The sequence below is a fragment of the Kryptolebias marmoratus genome, linkage group LG9, assembly GCF_001649575.2.
Source record: "Kryptolebias marmoratus isolate JLee-2015 linkage group LG9, ASM164957v2, whole genome shotgun sequence".
Classification (NCBI taxonomy): domain Eukaryota; kingdom Metazoa; phylum Chordata; class Actinopteri; order Cyprinodontiformes; family Rivulidae; genus Kryptolebias; species Kryptolebias marmoratus.
The window spans coordinates 22,274,240-22,292,586 of NC_051438.1; the positions used below are offsets into that span (position 1 = coordinate 22,274,240).

Here is an 18,347-nt window from a genome sequence, read left to right on the forward strand (position 1 = left end):
TCCATATAGTGTGGCACTGGCTGGTGGGTGGCTAATGCTACGGACATTGGTTCTGACTGTGTTATATTAAGTGGTATCATGGTGCAGACCTCAGTATGGTGGATAATGGAGAACCTGGGAGAAAATCAGCATGCCTCCCAGATGCCAAACACATCGTCTTTCGTGACAGCAAAATAAGAAGTCTGTTAGATAGTGTTTGGCCCAGTAGGTGTAAATCTAATGTAACTGCACGCAATGGGGGTGTCTCGCCATGTCTTTTTATTTCTTTTATCTGCCGCTCATCCCTAAGTGATGCTGAATATGTGGTTCAGTGGGAAACAAGAGGGCTGTTTGCTCAAGTCATGATCTGTTTCCCAAGGCGGCCCGCTCCAACCCACTATACCTGAGTTTTACCTGCATTTCACACAACATACTATCACAAACATCACGGTTTAGTCGACTGTTTCTAAGGGCTGTTATGTGAAAAAGACAAGTGGAATTTTTTTAAAGAGTAAAAGAAATAAGAACTTGAGAGAAAGAAGGCGCCATGCTGGTGCTTCTGTGACGAGATAAAAAAGAATTTAAAGCACACAGTCCTGGATAACACAAAATGAATACGACTGAATGAGAAGCCACATTGTATTAATTATGTAAGGCCGATCTTTTGAGGCAAAGCAGCAGCTCACAGCAGGAGAGGAAACCCTTAGATATTGGTTTGCAGTGTGGTGTGTTATAACCGGTCTAAATTCAGGGACAAGTGCTAAAAAGTTCAATTTATTTCAAATGGCTACATGAAAAAATAAAAAATGTTTCTTTGTAGTGAATATGCAAGAAGGCAATTGTTTCTTTGTTGTGACTGTTCATTGGTTATTGATTGTGTAAACTCTTAAATCTTTTTAGAATTATTTATTGTAGATTTACAAATAAAAAAAATCTTGGCATTTATAAATATAAAAAATTCGGTTTGACTCTATTGCCAGGTGTTAGATTTGTCAAATATTTGTGGTTTGGACTTTCTCCCGTTAAAGTTTGCAGCTACATTTTTATCTTTATATCTGAGCATAATCATTTTCTTAGAATTGAGCTTAGGTGACCTTCCTTCCTTTTCTGCATAGATTTGACGTCAGTGATGCAACCCACATTGGTGCCATCCTTGAGCTGACTCTCGTCTCCATCTCTGCTCCCTGTATAGCTTTCATCTTCCCCCCCCAACCCCATTCATGGATGTAATTTAAATGTCTGTTTCTGCCCCCTTGCTTCTCCCAGACTCAAGGGTTTAGGAGCAAATTAGTTTGCCAGCTCGGTCAAGCTTAAACACAGAAATACTGCATTCGTTCCAGTGTATTTAAAGATGTCCTCTGCCGATGCTTTGTGGATGGATTGAGCCAAGCAGACAGAGACAGGCAAGGTTGGCTGGCATGGAAAGGGAGCAGATCTGCCACTGGGTCACCAGTAGGATACTGAGCTGCATTTTGGGAGCATATTGTGTTGCTGTTGTGAGCTTAAAGAACCTGAAAAGAATTAAAAATGCCTTTTGTTGTATACAAGAAGATTATGATTTTAAAATTTGGTGTTTTTAACCATCTTGCAGCAAAGTGTGAGGTTGGGAAATCAGTTTTGTTTGCTAAACCTAAATACACAAGATCTATTGTCCAAATTTAATTCAGACTATTTTAATAGTTTCCACCCGGCAAGATCTTTCCTCACAAAACTGTATTTTACCTGGAAATAGATCAAATTATGTGAAAAAGGTGAGTTGAAATTTCCGTTTAATTCCCTCTGTAATAACATTCTTTATCATTCTCCATCTTTCACATTTTAAAATAATTGTCTCTGTAAAATACCAAACCCCAACGATGAGTTTTCTCCTATAAAATTCATCATTGCATTACATCAGTGATTAAATTTAATTTTTTTCTTCCCAAATATATACAACTTCAAAATGATCTAATTTACTACAATAAAGTTATTAAGCTGATTTCTTGTTGACAGAGATGTAGTAGGAATTATCACTGGAGGAAAAACTATAAGTCATTTTACAGTTTGGAGGTATTTTCTTTGTGTTCATTAAAAAACAACTGAAATACACTTTATAATTCTCCTTTCATTGTTATACTTCCAAGTAAAATATTCTTAACACTATTTACTGATTAGTTTTGTATATTTATGAAGTATGTCCTAGTTTTTATTTATATTTTATTTTTCCATTAGTTTTGTCTTCTGACCCAACTGCATAGCCACGTTACATAATGCTCTAAAATAATGAATGACAAACAAATCTCTTAACATTAAAAGTAAAAACAATAATACAGTAATTACTTGATAATATCTTGAGGGTTTGTTGTTACTACTGTAACATAATAATGCTGTATTTTAGTGTCCAGTAATGAAAGCACGCTGGAAGTGTGTCTCTTTGTCTGTGAAATCTCTGCATGTTGTTGGATTGGCAGCATTGTCGAACAGTTGGGCACTTTTCGGGCAGAGATGAAAATGTCCGTCCCACGGGCTTTCTGGTGTTCTGCGCCACAAACGTGTATTGTATTGATGCTGGAGCCTTTGCTGAGAACCTCTCTGCTGCCTCTTTAACACAGTTTAGCCTTGTTCATCCGTGCTTAACTCTTTCTGCCTTTCTGCCTGGGTTAAATCCAGTTCAGAGTGCCTGCTGAGAGAGTTAAATGGTCACTGGCTCGTGTAATGTATGAAAAGAAAAGAATGAATTATAATGTGGACTGGTTCAAACAAGAACAGATAACACAAGACTTTACCACAGTGAACCTTTCCCCTCCAAGTGTTGTGGATGCCTTGATATGAGCCAAGGGTGATGCTTTTTGAGGCCTAAAATCTGTTACTTGGACACTGTGACCCCAACGAGCAAGGCAGGATGGGAGAAGGGCACATTAGGGTGAGAGAATCCTCTCAGCAAAATACTATTTGTTTCCAGGGCACTGGAACCAGACCACCCACGTATGTCATCATGACAACCTGCTCGCATTGTTTCCACTACATCAAGCAGACCATTGGCTAGTGGTCTTGCTCTTGAACAAAACAGAGCTCTGCGATGACACAGTGATTTATAAACAGCGCAGCGATTGCTTTTTTTTCCTCCCGCTGCTGTTACACAGCTGTTAAGCAGATGCTGTTTGTACCAATTTAGAAGCTAGTGCATTGTTTGTCAACACCAGTTTGGAAATTCATTCTTTACACCAGGACGCTGTTTTTCAATGCACTGGCTCTGCTGTATGGGTGAACAGCAGGGGGAGGGAGGAGTGTACAGTCAGAGTAAACATTTGCAGAATTTGGCTTGAACTGTTGCTGGCCTTTAGAATGATTATTGATGTGTACTTAGAAAGAAAAGCAACTTCCTCAAATCATCTTCTGGGAGGACAAAGGAATGCTGGTGTAAGTGATGCAAGATGCTTTGCACAATCATAGACAGATCAGAGTGTGAATTTGTTCTTGATAAAATGAGTGCTGCTGATTCTCAGAAATAGAACAAGTGCCACATGAACCCCTGGCTTCATCAACCATATAACATTGCTAACAAAGCTTTCCAGTGAGTCTAATATTCTTTATAATCTATATTTGACTGAAAAAGTTTGATGAATTCAGGTCAGACAGGCCAAAATGTAAGAAAGTGATTTTTTTTTCTTTTTCTTCTTTGAAGGATTCATTTAATTACATCAATATACGTGAGCCGGCAGTACTGATTAGATAGGAGAGGAGGACAGAAGGAGGAGAGGCATAAAGGATGGCCTTGTGCAGGGAGCTGTGAGGGATGAATCTGGGGGTTTTGGGGGGTGGGGGGTGGGATATAGCTTGATGTGACTGAGCCAGATGCTGTAGGGAGAAGGAGAGAACTCGGTGCTGTGCAGAGAATGATGGCTTACGTGGCGTGGTAAGGGTGCCCCTCTACTGTTTGTAAAAACAAGACCATCACACTCCATCTTGCTGCTCCCGCAGGAGCCAAGCCTCCAGGCTGATTTATGGCCCGCAGACTGAATTGGCTGGCTGGGATGACAGCAGTGCTTGGACTCTCCCTAGTGAGAAGTGTAGGAGGCTGCTTGGCCGAGCTTCAGCCTCAGCTGGCCGTAGAACCGTCCTCAGATAGGACAGACTGGATGTTAAAGTGACAGTTCAAACTGTTTGAAATGAGAATTTGTGGAAGGGTTATGAAAAGTTAGTATCTTACCTATGGTATATAGCTCTTTGAATGGCTGGAGAAATAGAGTTTAATTCTGATCAAATTGACAAGCTAATGGCAGGTCCTAATGGGTCCAAAACAAAGAACTAGTCATTAACTTGACAATCTGGTCAGAATTAAACTCCTTGTCCAAACTGAAGTTGTCCAAAGAGCTATCTACAACTGGTAAGATATGTATTGTTTATAACTTTTTCACAGAATCTAAATTCAAAATGTCTGAACCATCCTTTTAAGCTCCATTCACGAGCCTCAGACAGGACCAAGCCTGTTTACATCTGAAGCACATTTTCAACTCTGAGCACCAAGCAGTCACAGACTCTGTGCTGCTGGTGCTATACTGTATTATCAGATTTATTTTCCCTCCTCTGTGATACTTTCATCAGCATCTGCATCACGGGTTCCATCAAGACTCTGTAGTAACAATTTAGATTTAATCAATCTTTGCCATGTGACTGCTAGGATGGAAAATTAATATGGAGAGCAATTAGAAAACAGTCATCTCAGTGTCAAAGATACTCCAGAATCCTGAGATGGGAGCAGGAAATTGGAAAACATTACAGCAGCAATATACAACTTTTTGCAGTGTTGGTTATCCATAAACAAATCCTCAGACTTTTATTTTACCTTCTTTAGGTGTTATTTGCTTGGATTTTAAACGTGTCACTTCACACAGCAATGAAAACACGGTCAGAGAGTAACAGCAAAGTTGCAGTTTCAGTCAGCAGAGCCTAATAACTGTCTTTTCAGATTTTATGCAAGCTCTGTGTGATAGCTTTGTCACAGCATTTTAATGGGGTTCAGTATCACACACACAGTGGAAACAACAGGAAATCAAAGAGAATATGTAAAGTCTGTGTAGGCCACAGGAAAAAATGTATCAGCTAAAAACTGCTCTAAATTATTTCCTTTTATAACGTCTACATCACAAAAAGATGCACGGCTGTTTGTACACGAGAATATACAAAATCGGGACATTATTGCTACAACTCGAATGTCAGCAGAGAAAACACAAAAAGTAGTTTAGGCCAAAAGTAGCAGATATTTTTTGTAAAAAGATTTATCAAGCCACCACTGTTCCATATTCTTTATAGAGTTCATGTGCTTTGCAACCAAGCTGACTGAATTGTGTCAGGCTGGGAGTGCTTGTGGTTTTGTTGTTTTTGTTAAACTAAGACATCCAGAATGAAGGTTTTGTCGGTTGAATCTGGGTCCAAATGATCTTAGCCCTCCCTTCTGTCTGCTTACATGCATTTCATAGAAATTCATCAAGGTTGAAGCTGTGTGTGCCCTGCTTCTGGTAGGATAAGCGCCTGTGTTTTCCAAGACTGAGTATGCGCCGTTGCCAAAAATGACACAAAATAGCCGATGAAAGCTTAATGAGTTTTCATCAGCTTCCTCAGTGAGAACATCCCTTTGCTTTTGTATCTGAGGATTTCATTATTTTGCTGATTTTTCTTTTTTGCCACATTAGTAACAGGCAAACAGTACCTGCAGGTGTAAAACAAGTAGGGAGTATTATATCCAGCACGTAACATTACAGTAAGCAAGGAGTTAGTCAGGTTGTTGGATTTCCACGTAGCTAAAGATCTCTATGCTGTAATTTAAAGATCACGTGCCTTTATCTGATCAAAAGAAGGAGACGGGTCTGAATCTGTGCAGGGCAGGCTGCAAATTTAAGATAACACGGCAAAGATTGTGTGGGTTTGCTCCCTGTGCTGATGCAAAGCATTGCTGTTCAACGTAACGACAAAAAAAAACAAAAACAGGAAAACATGGACAGCAGTATCAGGAGGAATGGGCTCTTGCATTTGAAGTAGCATTATATTTTATTTTCCAAAGCCACAAGAGTGCTCCCACGTGGCTTTAACAGCCATTTGACCTTATTTTAGTATTAAATGCAGTATGTCTGATTTGATGGGAGTTCTTGGCTGAATGTCCCATGTTTTTTACACTAGTACTATTATACTGCATTGTATTCAACGTGCACAACACATAAAAAATAAAATCCACAAGCAGCCTCCGCCTTCCAATGAACTGCAATTATTAGATATTAAAATAGTAATCGGAAATTATTCCAATGACATCCTGATTTGTGTTGTATGTTAAGTCTGTTCCTAGAACTGATTGGCAAGCATAATTTCCTGACTTTTCTTGATGACTTTGAATACACATTCTCTGCAGGAGGTGCCTTCACCGCCTTCTATTCTCCACCTATTGACTTCCAAACTTAAGTGCTGCTGTAAAAGCCCGTAATTCATCTCTTTCCATTACACTTGGCTCATTTTTGGGGGGGGGAATAGGAAGAGATTATGTTTTGTCAGAGGTCGATGGCCTGTCACTTTTTCTATTTAAATTTTCACTCAGTTTTTTTGTGGGCCTTTCAGAGCAACATCTGCGTTTTATGAAGCTCTGAGCAGAGGCAGGATGCGTTTCGTGTTAATAGCACTTGGCTTCTATAACAATGTCATTTACAACCCAGTTGCTCTCCGATAGACCCCTAAAGGAAAGAAGAGAAAATGGCTTTCACTGGATATGCATGTAGAGAGCATGCAACTTGTGTATATTTCTTTGTGCCTTAAGGCTTTTCATGCCTTAGAGGGTGCTTTGGGCTGTAGAAATAAGCCAAAGTGTTTAGAGAAAATTGCATTCATTACCAAGTTGCTTGTAAATTTTTAATCAGTGCGGAAAAATACAGATCTATTTTATCAAACACGTCAAATAAGATTTTGCAAAAAAAATTCACACTTCTAAATATAGCTTCAATTCTTGCTCCAACACCTGAAATCATGTTACATCCAAAACTAAAGTGTAATCTTTGTGTTGCCATAATGACTGAAAATTTAAATATTGCTTCTAAATTGTTAGTGGGTGAATTCAAAAGACAGTCACTCAAACAGCAGTTACATAAAACTGAACAAAAGGCGCATGGGATTTGAAAATGGCTTTAAAAAGTGCTGTTATTGTGAAACATTTAGTTATGCAATTTTCCCCTTTATATGTTTATTTTTCTGTTCACTGCCCTTCATTATGTTCTTGGTACCTGGTAAAGACTTTTTCTTGTGATTGCATTATTACATACTGATTGCATATCTCAAAAAAAAAAAACAGCTTAATGCCTTTTGTCTCCATGATTGCAGCCACTGTAGTTAGTTGGCCCAATCAGAATGCATTTATATTACCATGTACACAGACCAATGGGGAAAAAATCTCCTTTTTTTCTTATTTGTTCTGTTTAGCCTCATGATTTTATTTTACCTGTTTACTAGCTTCATGGAGTTACCTATTTATGCACGTTCTTCATAAGATTATCTCACAATGTTATTATTTTACACCAAACATATTGAATTATATATCTACTCAAGTTGTAATTGTAGATTTCATCTCTTCTGCTTGTTGGAAAGCCACCCCTTGTAATAAAATGTCTCTCAGTGTGCAAATTTAGACAAACATCATCAAAGAAAGCTCATGTGATGCCTCTGTTCTACTCTCAATCATTCATGTTGGTCATTCTTGGCGCTGCTGTACAAATTTCCCTTGGTTCCCTTTTACTCGCTCATTCAGTCATCCAGTTTCCATGTTGTCTGTCAGTTCCATCGGTTTATACTTTATGAGAGACAGTTCAGACATATCTGTGCTTGAAAAGCCTGTCTCCAATCTTTAAATATCGATCCCCAGGGCCTTAGCAGAGGTGCCTCTCATGAGTGCAGAAAAAAGAGAGGAAAACAGATCATTAGTGATTTTAATTAGGTGATCTTTCAAGCTGCAAATGCCAGATATAAGCATATGCATTTAGGTCGATAACAATCCCTCTCACAATTCCTTTTTTTGTCATCTTGAGCCTCTGAAATGGAAGATAGCTGCTGCCAGCAGTGAAACAAGCAATGGGGGAGCACAAAAATAAGTCACAGTGTATGTGTGTGGCAGGTTCACTTAGAAAGCAAAATGGAATTATAGAAAATTACCTGCTTGATTTTCTTATGTCAAGTCATTTTAAAGTTACTTCTGCTGTTTCACAAATTCATCTGATTCGTCATCAAAATTTTCTATCAAGTCCGCAAAAGATAAATTAAAAAGAATTTTAAATTTAGAGGATATATGGCATAGTGCAGCTATTTTGTTTCATCACTGGGATTTTTAAAAACTACATAATTTATATGTGAATGAGGGACTAGAACATATTTTTGCTCCAACTGATGATGCAAAAATGTTCTTGAAAGTTCTTCCCCCAACACAACAAAGTGCAGCACAGTTAGACAGACTCAGACATGTCTTTTTTTCACTCCAGCGTTAAACATCATTACATATTTATAACTCGGCGCCAGATGACAGAGACAGAGGGGGAGCGAGATATGAACCAGGCAGCAACACCGCAACCCGTCTGGTGTCTTTCTCTGAGATATCTGATTGCTCTGTTTAAACCTGCTTTTTATCTATTGTTGCTAGAGAAAACCCAATTACACAAGAGCTGCAAATGGACTTTTGATTTGACAATACATAATTTAATTGGCACATTGGATGTGCCCCAAACATCCAGCTACAGTTATCAGAGAGTAGGGTTAAGGGGACTACAGCTTTGAGTGGATGGAGATGGCCTACAATACAAGAAAAGCAAATCACCAGGAAATGTCTAACTTGGCCTGTTTGAACCCAGATAAAATGCATTGATTTTTTTGTTCATTTCCTCTATTGTGTTATAAAAAAATGACAAACAAATCAAATTAAAGCAATGTGAAAAATAATCAAAAGGAATTCTGGGTGTTAATATTAAATTAAGCTTGCTTTTGAGACAAATCTAACCATTTGTTTTTCTCTCTCTCCTTCTACAGATCCAAATGAAGGCTTTCACTGCCAGGATGAGTGTCGCATCCTCGGTCACTCTGATCGTTGTTGGATGCCTCGTGTTCCTGTCCCGGCACGCGCCAAGTCTCCCGAACATGGCCGTAATGTCATTGCTTTGTCTATCGAGGCCACCACAGTAGATGTGCCACACTACGAGGATGGCACAATCAAGAGAACTTTTGCCACCTTTGGCAAGGACGGCTCTGAGGATGTTGAGCGGGGAGAGATAAAGGGAAAGCGGACTCAGGAGTCTCAGGTGTGTAGCCCTAAGGCCAATGGCGGGGCCATTCGTGAAGCTGGTAATGGGCGCGAGGCTGCCAGCCCCATTACTTCTCCTGTGCACTTGAAGAGCCCTGTATCCAAGCCGTCATCCACCTACAACACACTAAAATGCCGCGATGCAGAGCGAATTGCCAACCACAGCTTGCTGCGGCAACCTGAGGGGAAGGACAGTGAGCCAGCAGTCAGGGAGATCAACACGCTTCTCCAAGATGGCGGAGATAAGGAATCCCCCAGCAGCAAGCGCCTGAAGGACATTGTACTTTAGCAAGCATCTCGATGACACACACTGACATGCATACACACATACAGTGTAAACTCACATATATATATTTACCCCGCAATAGCTGTGTGTACACAGTCAGGCTGTGGATGTGCAGAGACACACCCATTTGCAGTATACAAAATTTGTGAACCAGCTTGGGCTGATGATAATGAACTGTAGTCTGCTGCAGCTTGTTGTGTGCTCAAGCCCAGGTAGTGGATGTGGCTTTGTTGTAGTCGCGGTACTTTTCCCTTGTTTGCTTTTGTTCTGTTTTCTTTCGGTCTGCAATGAGTGAACAGGCAGGTTACTGTTGACTGCGTGGACACAGCCAGTGGAGCTCTCCAGCCCTTGAGCCAAAGCAGGACACATACATGTTTGGACACCTGAGGTGCCAATTCATACGTAAACTTATGCCTTTTGAACTACTTTTGTATAACAAACTGACATTTGCCTTCTTTGGATTTGCAGTCTGTTTTAGCTGCCAAAATCGTCCCTTGTTCCTTTGTATAGTGAGCTCTGACACTGTAATAAACGACCACAGATATACACATATTCACTCCAACAGTTTGCAGTAAGAAGAAGGAATGAGAGCCTCTTGGGTCATGTTTGCCCCTCTTCCTTTACTAATAAGAGCAAACTTCTTTGCTTTTCCCTGAGGACATCCTGGTGTCATCAGACTGTGGGGTCTTTAAAGTATTTATATTTTATCACGGATGGAGCTAAATGAACTCCTGCTATCTGCCAAGCCGCTCTGAACACTGGAAGTGGGACAGACAGATCTTTGTGTTCAAAACGAGTTGTATGAAAAAAAAGACTCACTGCTTTTGAAATCTCCTGTGCCCAACCTTGATTGTAGCGAGTGGAGCACAAATTTAGAGCTTTGTGCTTTGGTCTTGTACTTTTTTTTTATTTTTGACTTTTGACTATGGGGCTAGGATAGACGGGATCGTCACTCATGTCTTGCTATGTGGAACTCTGTATAGGGTTTACTATTATCATTTTTAATAACCTGTTGTTATGTGACAATCCCTTTAATGTTTTGTTTCAAAAGAAAAAAACAAAAAAACAAATAAACATTGGTGTTCAACTGAAGCTACAGTAGCGTTTGTTACACAAACACAAAAATAAAAAAATATATGCCAAAATATATTTTATAAATAATTTAAAATGTATAATGAGAATATTTAATGCTGTGTAGTTCTTTTATGAGTAAGTTATACTTGAAATTAACTTGCTTTTGTTCATTTGTCTTTTGCTTTTATATAGAACATAATTTTTTTTATTTTATTTTCAAAATTAAATTGGAATAATTTTTGTTTACTGTGTGATCCCTGGCAACCGTTGACTTGCAGTCTACCTTGTTGTAAAGAGTTTCTTATTGGTCAGTTCTTGTGCCATCCAGTTTCTGTGTGGGCTACTAGAAAAAGTAAAAAAATAAAATAAAAAAAGACAAAAAAAAATAAAATACACAAAAAAGAAATTTCAGCACCAACATTAGTGTGTCAGTTCAATGAGCTTAGAGTGAGATAGCAAAAGAAACCAAAAAAGATGTAAACAAACTGTTCTGATTTCGAGGTGTTGCTTAATCTTTGTATCTCAGGAGGAAAAGGAACAGCTTCCAGTGTTCTTCAGCCTACAACAGGTTTCCACCTATATGGCAACGTTCCTATTGGACTCAAGATCAAATACAATGTTTTTCAGCTATGGTCGAGGGCATTCTGACATGCAGACTAGCTTTGCTCAGCACTGCTGTCACCGTGTGCCATCTGTGTACAGCTGATCTCAAAAACAAGGTTGAGACCACAGCGGTAGAAACAGAGCTCTCCCCTCCTACGAGCACCACACAACAGACTGGGTGGAATCATGTTTGAACAAACTTAAGGTCTTCAAAGAACCGTGTTGCACATCGGCACTGGGGTTTGATGTTGCTTTGCAGTGAACAGTATGTATAATGTGGAAATATATGAATGGAAATGGACAGATTGCATACAACAAACTAGATCTTGTAGCTGAATGTTTTGCTGGTCTCACCCATGGCTTCTGGCAACATAAAAATCGGAATAATCACTGAATGTATACAGCAGCTTATAATTAAACTATTAAATGTCTTCTTTATTGTTTCCTTGTCTTTACTTGACACAAGTGAAGATTAAAGTTGAAGTAAAGTTTGTTTTTTAAATAAAAATCACATACACTGATTGTGAAATAGTTTAGATCTGTTGAATTTGGTTTCTGTGTAAAAGTTCTGAACAGTTCATACCTTACCTGTTGTGGATAGCTCTTTGAACAAATCTAATACTGACCAGATTTATGAGCTAATGGCTAGTCCAAGCAAGGCCACAAACAAAATGACTTAAAACAACAACAATCTCAAAAATTGAATTCCAGTTCAAATAAACATTAGTTTAAGAACCTTTACTGCCACAAAAATTTACAAATAAAAATTGCAACTAAAAAATAACTTTCTTCAACTAAAAGTTTGACAGGAAGAATGGGATACCTGGCACCTATCAATTGTGAGGTTGAAATAAAAATGGAGAAATAATACTAACAGAAGCTCCTTCATTTTTATATAGTTAGTCTTCCTAAAGATCAAATTTTTTATAATTGTCAATAATTTTATTTTATTTTTTTTTTTCATTTTACAAGACATATGAGGAATCAGTCATCAAAAATAAGCCCTGAGATTTGTGACTTACATCTGTGGAACAGTACCCATAGTTCCAGAAAGACAATTTTAAACAGGCCTCATGTTCTATGAAAAAAACATTTTGAGCCCTCAGTCGTCAAATTGGGCCTTTACAGCTAATCCACTGAAAGGAAGTGAATGGAAGAGGTATGCTATAAGGAGAAATTAGCCAGCAGATCCAAGCAGCAAATGAAAGTATCAGAATGGTAATGTAGTTCTTTCTACTGCTGTCTATAATATTAAAGAGGCACGTCTCACCAACCAAGTGACCAAGCATACAACCAATAAGCTACCAGCCATGGTTGGGTGATTGCTAGTTTAAGCTTATGTTAGCTGTAGCTTCAAGCAGCTGCAACTGCCTAACTGTGTGCCTAATCTGTGTGTTGTTTCTCTATAATTTTTAAAATCATGACATTACTACTCTGACACTAAAATTTCATTTGGAGGAGGCAATATTTAATTTTACTTTCTTTTCTGAGAGTAACTAGTTTGAAGAGTGTTGACCAGGGTTGGGCAATCCTGGTCCTCGAGGGCCACTATCCTGCATGTTTTACTTGTTTCTCTGCTCCAGCACACCTGATTTGAATCAATGGGTGATTAACAGGCTTCTGCAGAACATGAAGAGGGAATTTAACCACTGAATCAGGTGTGTTGGAGCAGGGAAACAAGACAAACATGCAGGATAGTGGCCCTTCAGGACCAGGATTGCCCACCCCTGGTGTAGACTCTGCAGACAGCATCAGGTGAGATACAGTGGGCTGGGTTTGATTACTATTTATATATATTTATATTTTAAGGAAAATTTACTTGAAATAGTATTACATTTCTTTATTCCAGTTTATAATGATGAAACCTTTTGTCATTTTTGAGATATTTAAAAATGCCCATACGTCTCTCAAAGCGCTATCAAGTAGCTGCTAATTGGGACCAGGTAGCCTGTCACTGTGGCTCTTATTTAGTTTTGTCCTTTAATAGCTAACAGTATGATGTCATTAAAACACCAGATCTCTCTTGAAATATTGATTTATCAGTCAACATTTTCGCTGAAGGGTCTAAAAGCCATCAAATTGGGTTGAAAGGCAAAAAGGAGTCTGACTCTTTCTCTGCAAGCGTACAATATTTTCAATGACATTTTCACTCAATAAAAGCTCTGCTTTCCACCTCCCCCACAGACAGCAGGTATTTCTCTTGAGCAAATTTGTATGGATTGATAAAAAGAAGCAGAAAAAAAAAAATACGGAACATGAGACATTCCAGCACTAGAAAGACAAGGAAGCAAACAAATGAGGGGGAACTCACAGCTGCCACACAGCTGCCCTCCATGATAAGAAAAAGAGGCTGGCTTCATTTCTATAATTATTTGCCATTCCCTCTGTACCCCCTGGTGGAGCCAACATGAAAGCTGGTCTGAAAGTGTACTTGCTAACACATCCATTAGTCTATAAGGAAGATCTTGTTTCTTCCAGCTAAGTTCTCTTCTCATGGGCAATGCCGCTATTCCAGCCCTGCCCAACTCATATGAATTACTCATAGCCTTTCAGCTGTGCTTGGACCCCTGGGTTTCCATAACAAACTAAACCAAAGTTATAGTCCTGCCTCCAACTGAAGGGCAAAGTAAGCAATGTAAAATTAATTCCAAACAAGTCAGTCTCATTATCATTAAACTTAAATATGGACTTAACAGTACAGTATAGCAGATAGTCGTCCTTATATATGTGGAAAAACTTTAGCTACTTTACCAACTAAACATTCCCCCTGGCCAAACATCCTTTGCAAAAACTAAACTGGTTTTTGCATATTTAATTATTTTTGATTAATAGTGGCCATAGAGTATTTTACATTATGGTGAGATTTATATCAAAGGTTATCAGGATACTCAACCTATTGGAATCCCACTAATGGTTCAATTAATATGTTGTAAAATGAGGAGAGGAGCAAACAAGGATTCCTTATAGTGATTGATTTCAAACAGGCACTGACGAAAAGCAGGAGAGAGTCTGCAGCTTGACATTCCTTCAATACAAAATTGTTTGTTGCCTGTTCTTTTGAGTGAGATCCACCCTCAACCAACCCCCAATCAGGCACACTGATAGTTCTTGCTCTGGTGACCTCATTCTATCAAAAGGGCTTGCAGCTGCTGTAGCAGCCTCATTATGACCAACAACTCCATTCACTAACCTCTGGTGGAAGTTCACTATGAGATTAGGTGACAGCCAACATGTCTAACACTGTCAAACAGCTCATGAAATCTTGTACTGAATCTTTTCATATCAGAGCTATGTCAAAAAGGAAAACAAAATTATAATATTTTGATTCCATATTAAATTGTTCTTATGAATATTTTTTATTAAAGTTTGTCTCTGGGCTTCTGTAGTTTGCAAAATTTATTTTAGTATAGTAATTAAAGTATATGCTCCAAATAAGCAGTACATGCTGATTTTGCTAAATTGCAGCATGCAAAAGTACACCCTGGGAAAAAAAATCAGCCTTGCCAGCTTATGTTAATAGAACACACTTTCAAACACACCCTCTGATTTTCAGTCATTTGAGTTGACACTTCTTCTCATTATTTTTCACTCAAAAGCAGGTAAAGTGGTCAAAATTTTTAAATCAATGCAAAGAAATTGAGTCGAGCATAAAATATCCCTTTTTGACTTTGACATCTAATCTTTACAACTCACTCGTAATGGCTGTTTTAAAACCATCAATTATTTCCTAAGAATGGTGCCATCATTTCATCTGGGTGTGCAGTTTGTTTAGTCAAGAATTTTTTTACATCTTTTAAAGGTCAGAAATTGAATCGGCCAAGAACTCGCCAAGTCTTTTCATGTGCTCCCAAACTCACACCTGCACAGGTGTCAATCTGGACCTGGATGGAGATTTGAATCCTTTGTGAATTCAAGGTTACACTGCACTAGAGATGACATGTTCAGACTTTGTCAGGGTTACGGTTTTGCTGCAGTCACAGTCATTTGAAAGTTGTGAGCTCCAGGAATAGGATATTAGCTCAGAGACTATAGTGTGGAATCGGAAAAAAAGGAGTTTTCAGAGATTATTGAGACTCAGAGGGATGTATTTCTTATGGTTGAAATGCTTGGCAATCTGAACAAGAAGAATAACCTTTTGTTATGGCTTTAGATTGGATTGAAGAGGTTAGTCTTTGTCACAGTGGTCATTGCTATCAGCAAGAAGACTGATTACTCTCTCTATCTCCCCACAGTAACTACATATCTAATAGGCCTGGCCAGTATCCACTTCCCTTTGTGGAAGTCACAATGGAACTTTGATCGCCATTGAAATGAGTGACTCAAACAACAGTCCACAGATACTGAACCCTCAGTGAGATGGGGCGCAACGTCTGCCACATTCCCCAACAAGCTTTAATTGGATGTGATGCTAGACAGATCATATCATAACCATTAGTGATGCCCTGATAAAAACTGACCTGGGAGCTGCTCTGAAGCCTCTTTGTCTGAAAAGGGTTCGATGAGCCCCAGGATTCGTCAGCAGGCCATCTCCAGCAGCAATCACAGCCTGACCTTTGTCACCTTTCCCAGCCCTTAATGCCCAGAATGCTGGCTCTGGAGCTGTGGAACAGGAGTAGTTGACCTCCCCCTCTCCAGAGGATAAAAACGCTGATAGCAGCGACTAGAAATTAAAGACTCTGGCCTTTGAAAGCCTCCATTATTGTCAGAGAGAGCACAGCAATGAATCTCACCAGCCTCTCCATGGACATGCATTATCAGAGGGGTGATTATTTGACCTAAAGTCTCTGCTTGCCCATGATTTACCCTGGCACAGGTATGGTCTCTGACCTCTCTGACTTCTTAAAGTGGCAAAAAAATACCAGTTTTTTTATTAAACTTTGGATCACAGGTGATAAAAAAGGTATGGGAATGCTTTAGGGATGTTGCCTTAATGGGATGTTGGGTGAATCTAAATCAGCTTTTCTATCTATGTGAAATAATGCCTTTATAGAAGTGTAATGAGATCTAAGAAGAGTTGATTAATTGTACCAATCCTGCAATGATTCAGAAAGGTGAATTACAGTCTTAAGTGAGGCAGAAAATGTGCTGAAACAAACAAACAAAAAGTTGCATTTTACTGGAGATTTCTAAACAATGGCAAATTTTCAAATAACCTTTACCACACTTAAAGTTCTTTGTTTTCTCATGTTACTAAATGTTTTCTTTCTTTTTTTTTGACAAAAATAATAAATCTTTATGTATTTTCAAGCAACGCAATCATTTTTTTTGTTTGTTTGTTTTTGTTTATGTTTTTTGGAACAGTGTGATTCAGTACCAGTTCTTTTTCTCCTTAAATTATGTTTTGGACAAGCAGCACAGTTTACATGTTTCTGTGCATGTAGACAGTAGATTGAATGATTAATTTGGATGAAAAGTTTAGCCATCACATAGTTTTTGTGTCTAGCACTGCTGGTTCTAATATTCAGCACTATAATAAGCCGAGTTTTCAAAAGGCCCAGAAATGCACTTGCTTTAATTAGGGGTTAGAGTGTGTATGATGGCTGCCTTGCATTGCTGATTGGAGTGTCGGTTGTGTACTTTCTCTTAAATTAATGTTTGCGAGACAGAAAATTGAGGTGACTGCAGGGGTGATGTTTGATGTCCTTACATCCCACATACTGCTGCTGACACTTTTACTTTCCTGACTTTAACATCAACCTAAACCTAAACTTCTCCTATTAACATTCTGTAAATTTGGAAGTTCTACGATCTCAAAGCTCTCTGGTTTGTTCCCTACTAGAATCCTTCAGGTGGAGCACACAGGCTGGTTTGTGAACAATTATGCCCATAAAGTGCCTGTACATCCCAAGACAAATTTTCAGTCAGTGAAAGGAATGGAGGTCTCAAAGGGCCGTAAACCAGGGACTTCACTCATTTCCTGACATTCCTCCTTGTTTGTGAGACTCACTTTTTTTTTTACTTGTGTAAACTAAAGGTTGCTGGCTAAAAACCACCTAGTTTCCTGAACAGCTGTCAGCAGCTTGTTTAGTTTGGAACTGATATTTGAAAAATGGAGTGTTGGGTTAATTAAATTAATTTGTCTTCTCTTTAATTGTTCCTAATTTTGAGTTATTATTATCAATCAGATGTATCATAGCTGCTCTACTCGATCAACAACCTTCTGTCTCAATTTATGGTTTAATTTTAACTTACAATTTTATTTTATGCCTACTTCACAATTAACCATCAGCTTTTGTGATCTTGTAGCTGGAAAGAACATGAACTATTATTTTAACTAAGAATTCCTTCAGCTGTGTCACGATATGACTTTAAATGAACACACTCACACTCAGAATTTTCCCTTTTTTACAAAAGACACTTTAACAACATGAAGAAATTAAAAGAAGTATCATTCGGTCAAACAATATTAAATGCATAATGTTTACTAAAACATTGCTTTCTTTACTGTGACTTGTCTTTTAAAGCTTTATTTCTTTGACTCTTTCAGTGCGTTCATGTGAGATTGATATTTACAGTCAGTCTAGGAAATATGAACTCTTGCAAATTTGTTTTCAATGAATAACATTTACATTTTTCCCAACCTCCTAGCCTTTGGTGACACAGCAAAAACAGATATTTTTACATATGTTAGCAAATATATTGAAAAATAAAATGAAAATGTGTCATTTCTAGGGAAACTCAGAAAATGTGATATAACAACACTCAGTTAAAGCGAATTCTTATCGCAATTTATTTTTTTTGCCACGTGTAAAACTTGACTAGAGTGCTGCATGTGTGTACAATTGGACTGAAAAAATGTAGTTCTACTCTGAAAGTTAATTGGTCTGAATGCTTTTTTAAGCAACACTGTAGTTCCCATGTTCTGGTTCTGTGTGAAAAACAAACCTTTTAATTGTTGTAGCCTCTTTGAATGACTTCAGTTTTGAGAAATAGGCAAGGCAAGACAGACAAGCTATAACGGCTAGTCCAAGAGGGAGCACGACCGATGTGAATCTTAAAACAACTCATTTCCAAACAAAACAGGTTTCATGGCAGTTCATGCAAGCAATATTTTAAAAACTTTTATATTGCTGTAAATTTGTAGTTACAGGGTTACTCTGGGAGAAA

General features: G+C 38.4%; 1 protein-coding gene and 1 long non-coding RNA gene across 8 annotated transcripts in view; both read left to right on the forward strand.

Annotated features, from left to right (window-relative positions):
* pcdh19 (protocadherin 19) overlaps positions 1-11,676 on the forward strand; it is a 55,619-nt gene extending 43,943 nt beyond the window's left edge. For all 7 annotated transcript variants that reach the window (XM_017408342.3, XM_017408343.3, XM_017408344.3 and 4 more), the window contains exon 5: positions 9,007-11,676. In XM_017408342.3, the coding sequence (XP_017263831.1) occupies positions 9,007-9,566 (560 nt within the window). In that variant the 3' untranslated portion in view covers positions 9,567-11,676. The remainder of the gene's footprint in view (positions 1-9,006) is intronic.
* A 1,240-nt stretch (positions 11,677-12,916) lies between these two features.
* The window catches only part of LOC112450262, a 62,778-nt gene continuing 57,347 nt past the window's right edge, over positions 12,917-18,347 (forward strand). Inside the window, exon 1 of the long non-coding RNA XR_003038818.1 lies at positions 12,917-12,995. This is a non-coding gene — a long non-coding RNA (uncharacterized LOC112450262). The remainder of the gene's footprint in view (positions 12,996-18,347) is intronic.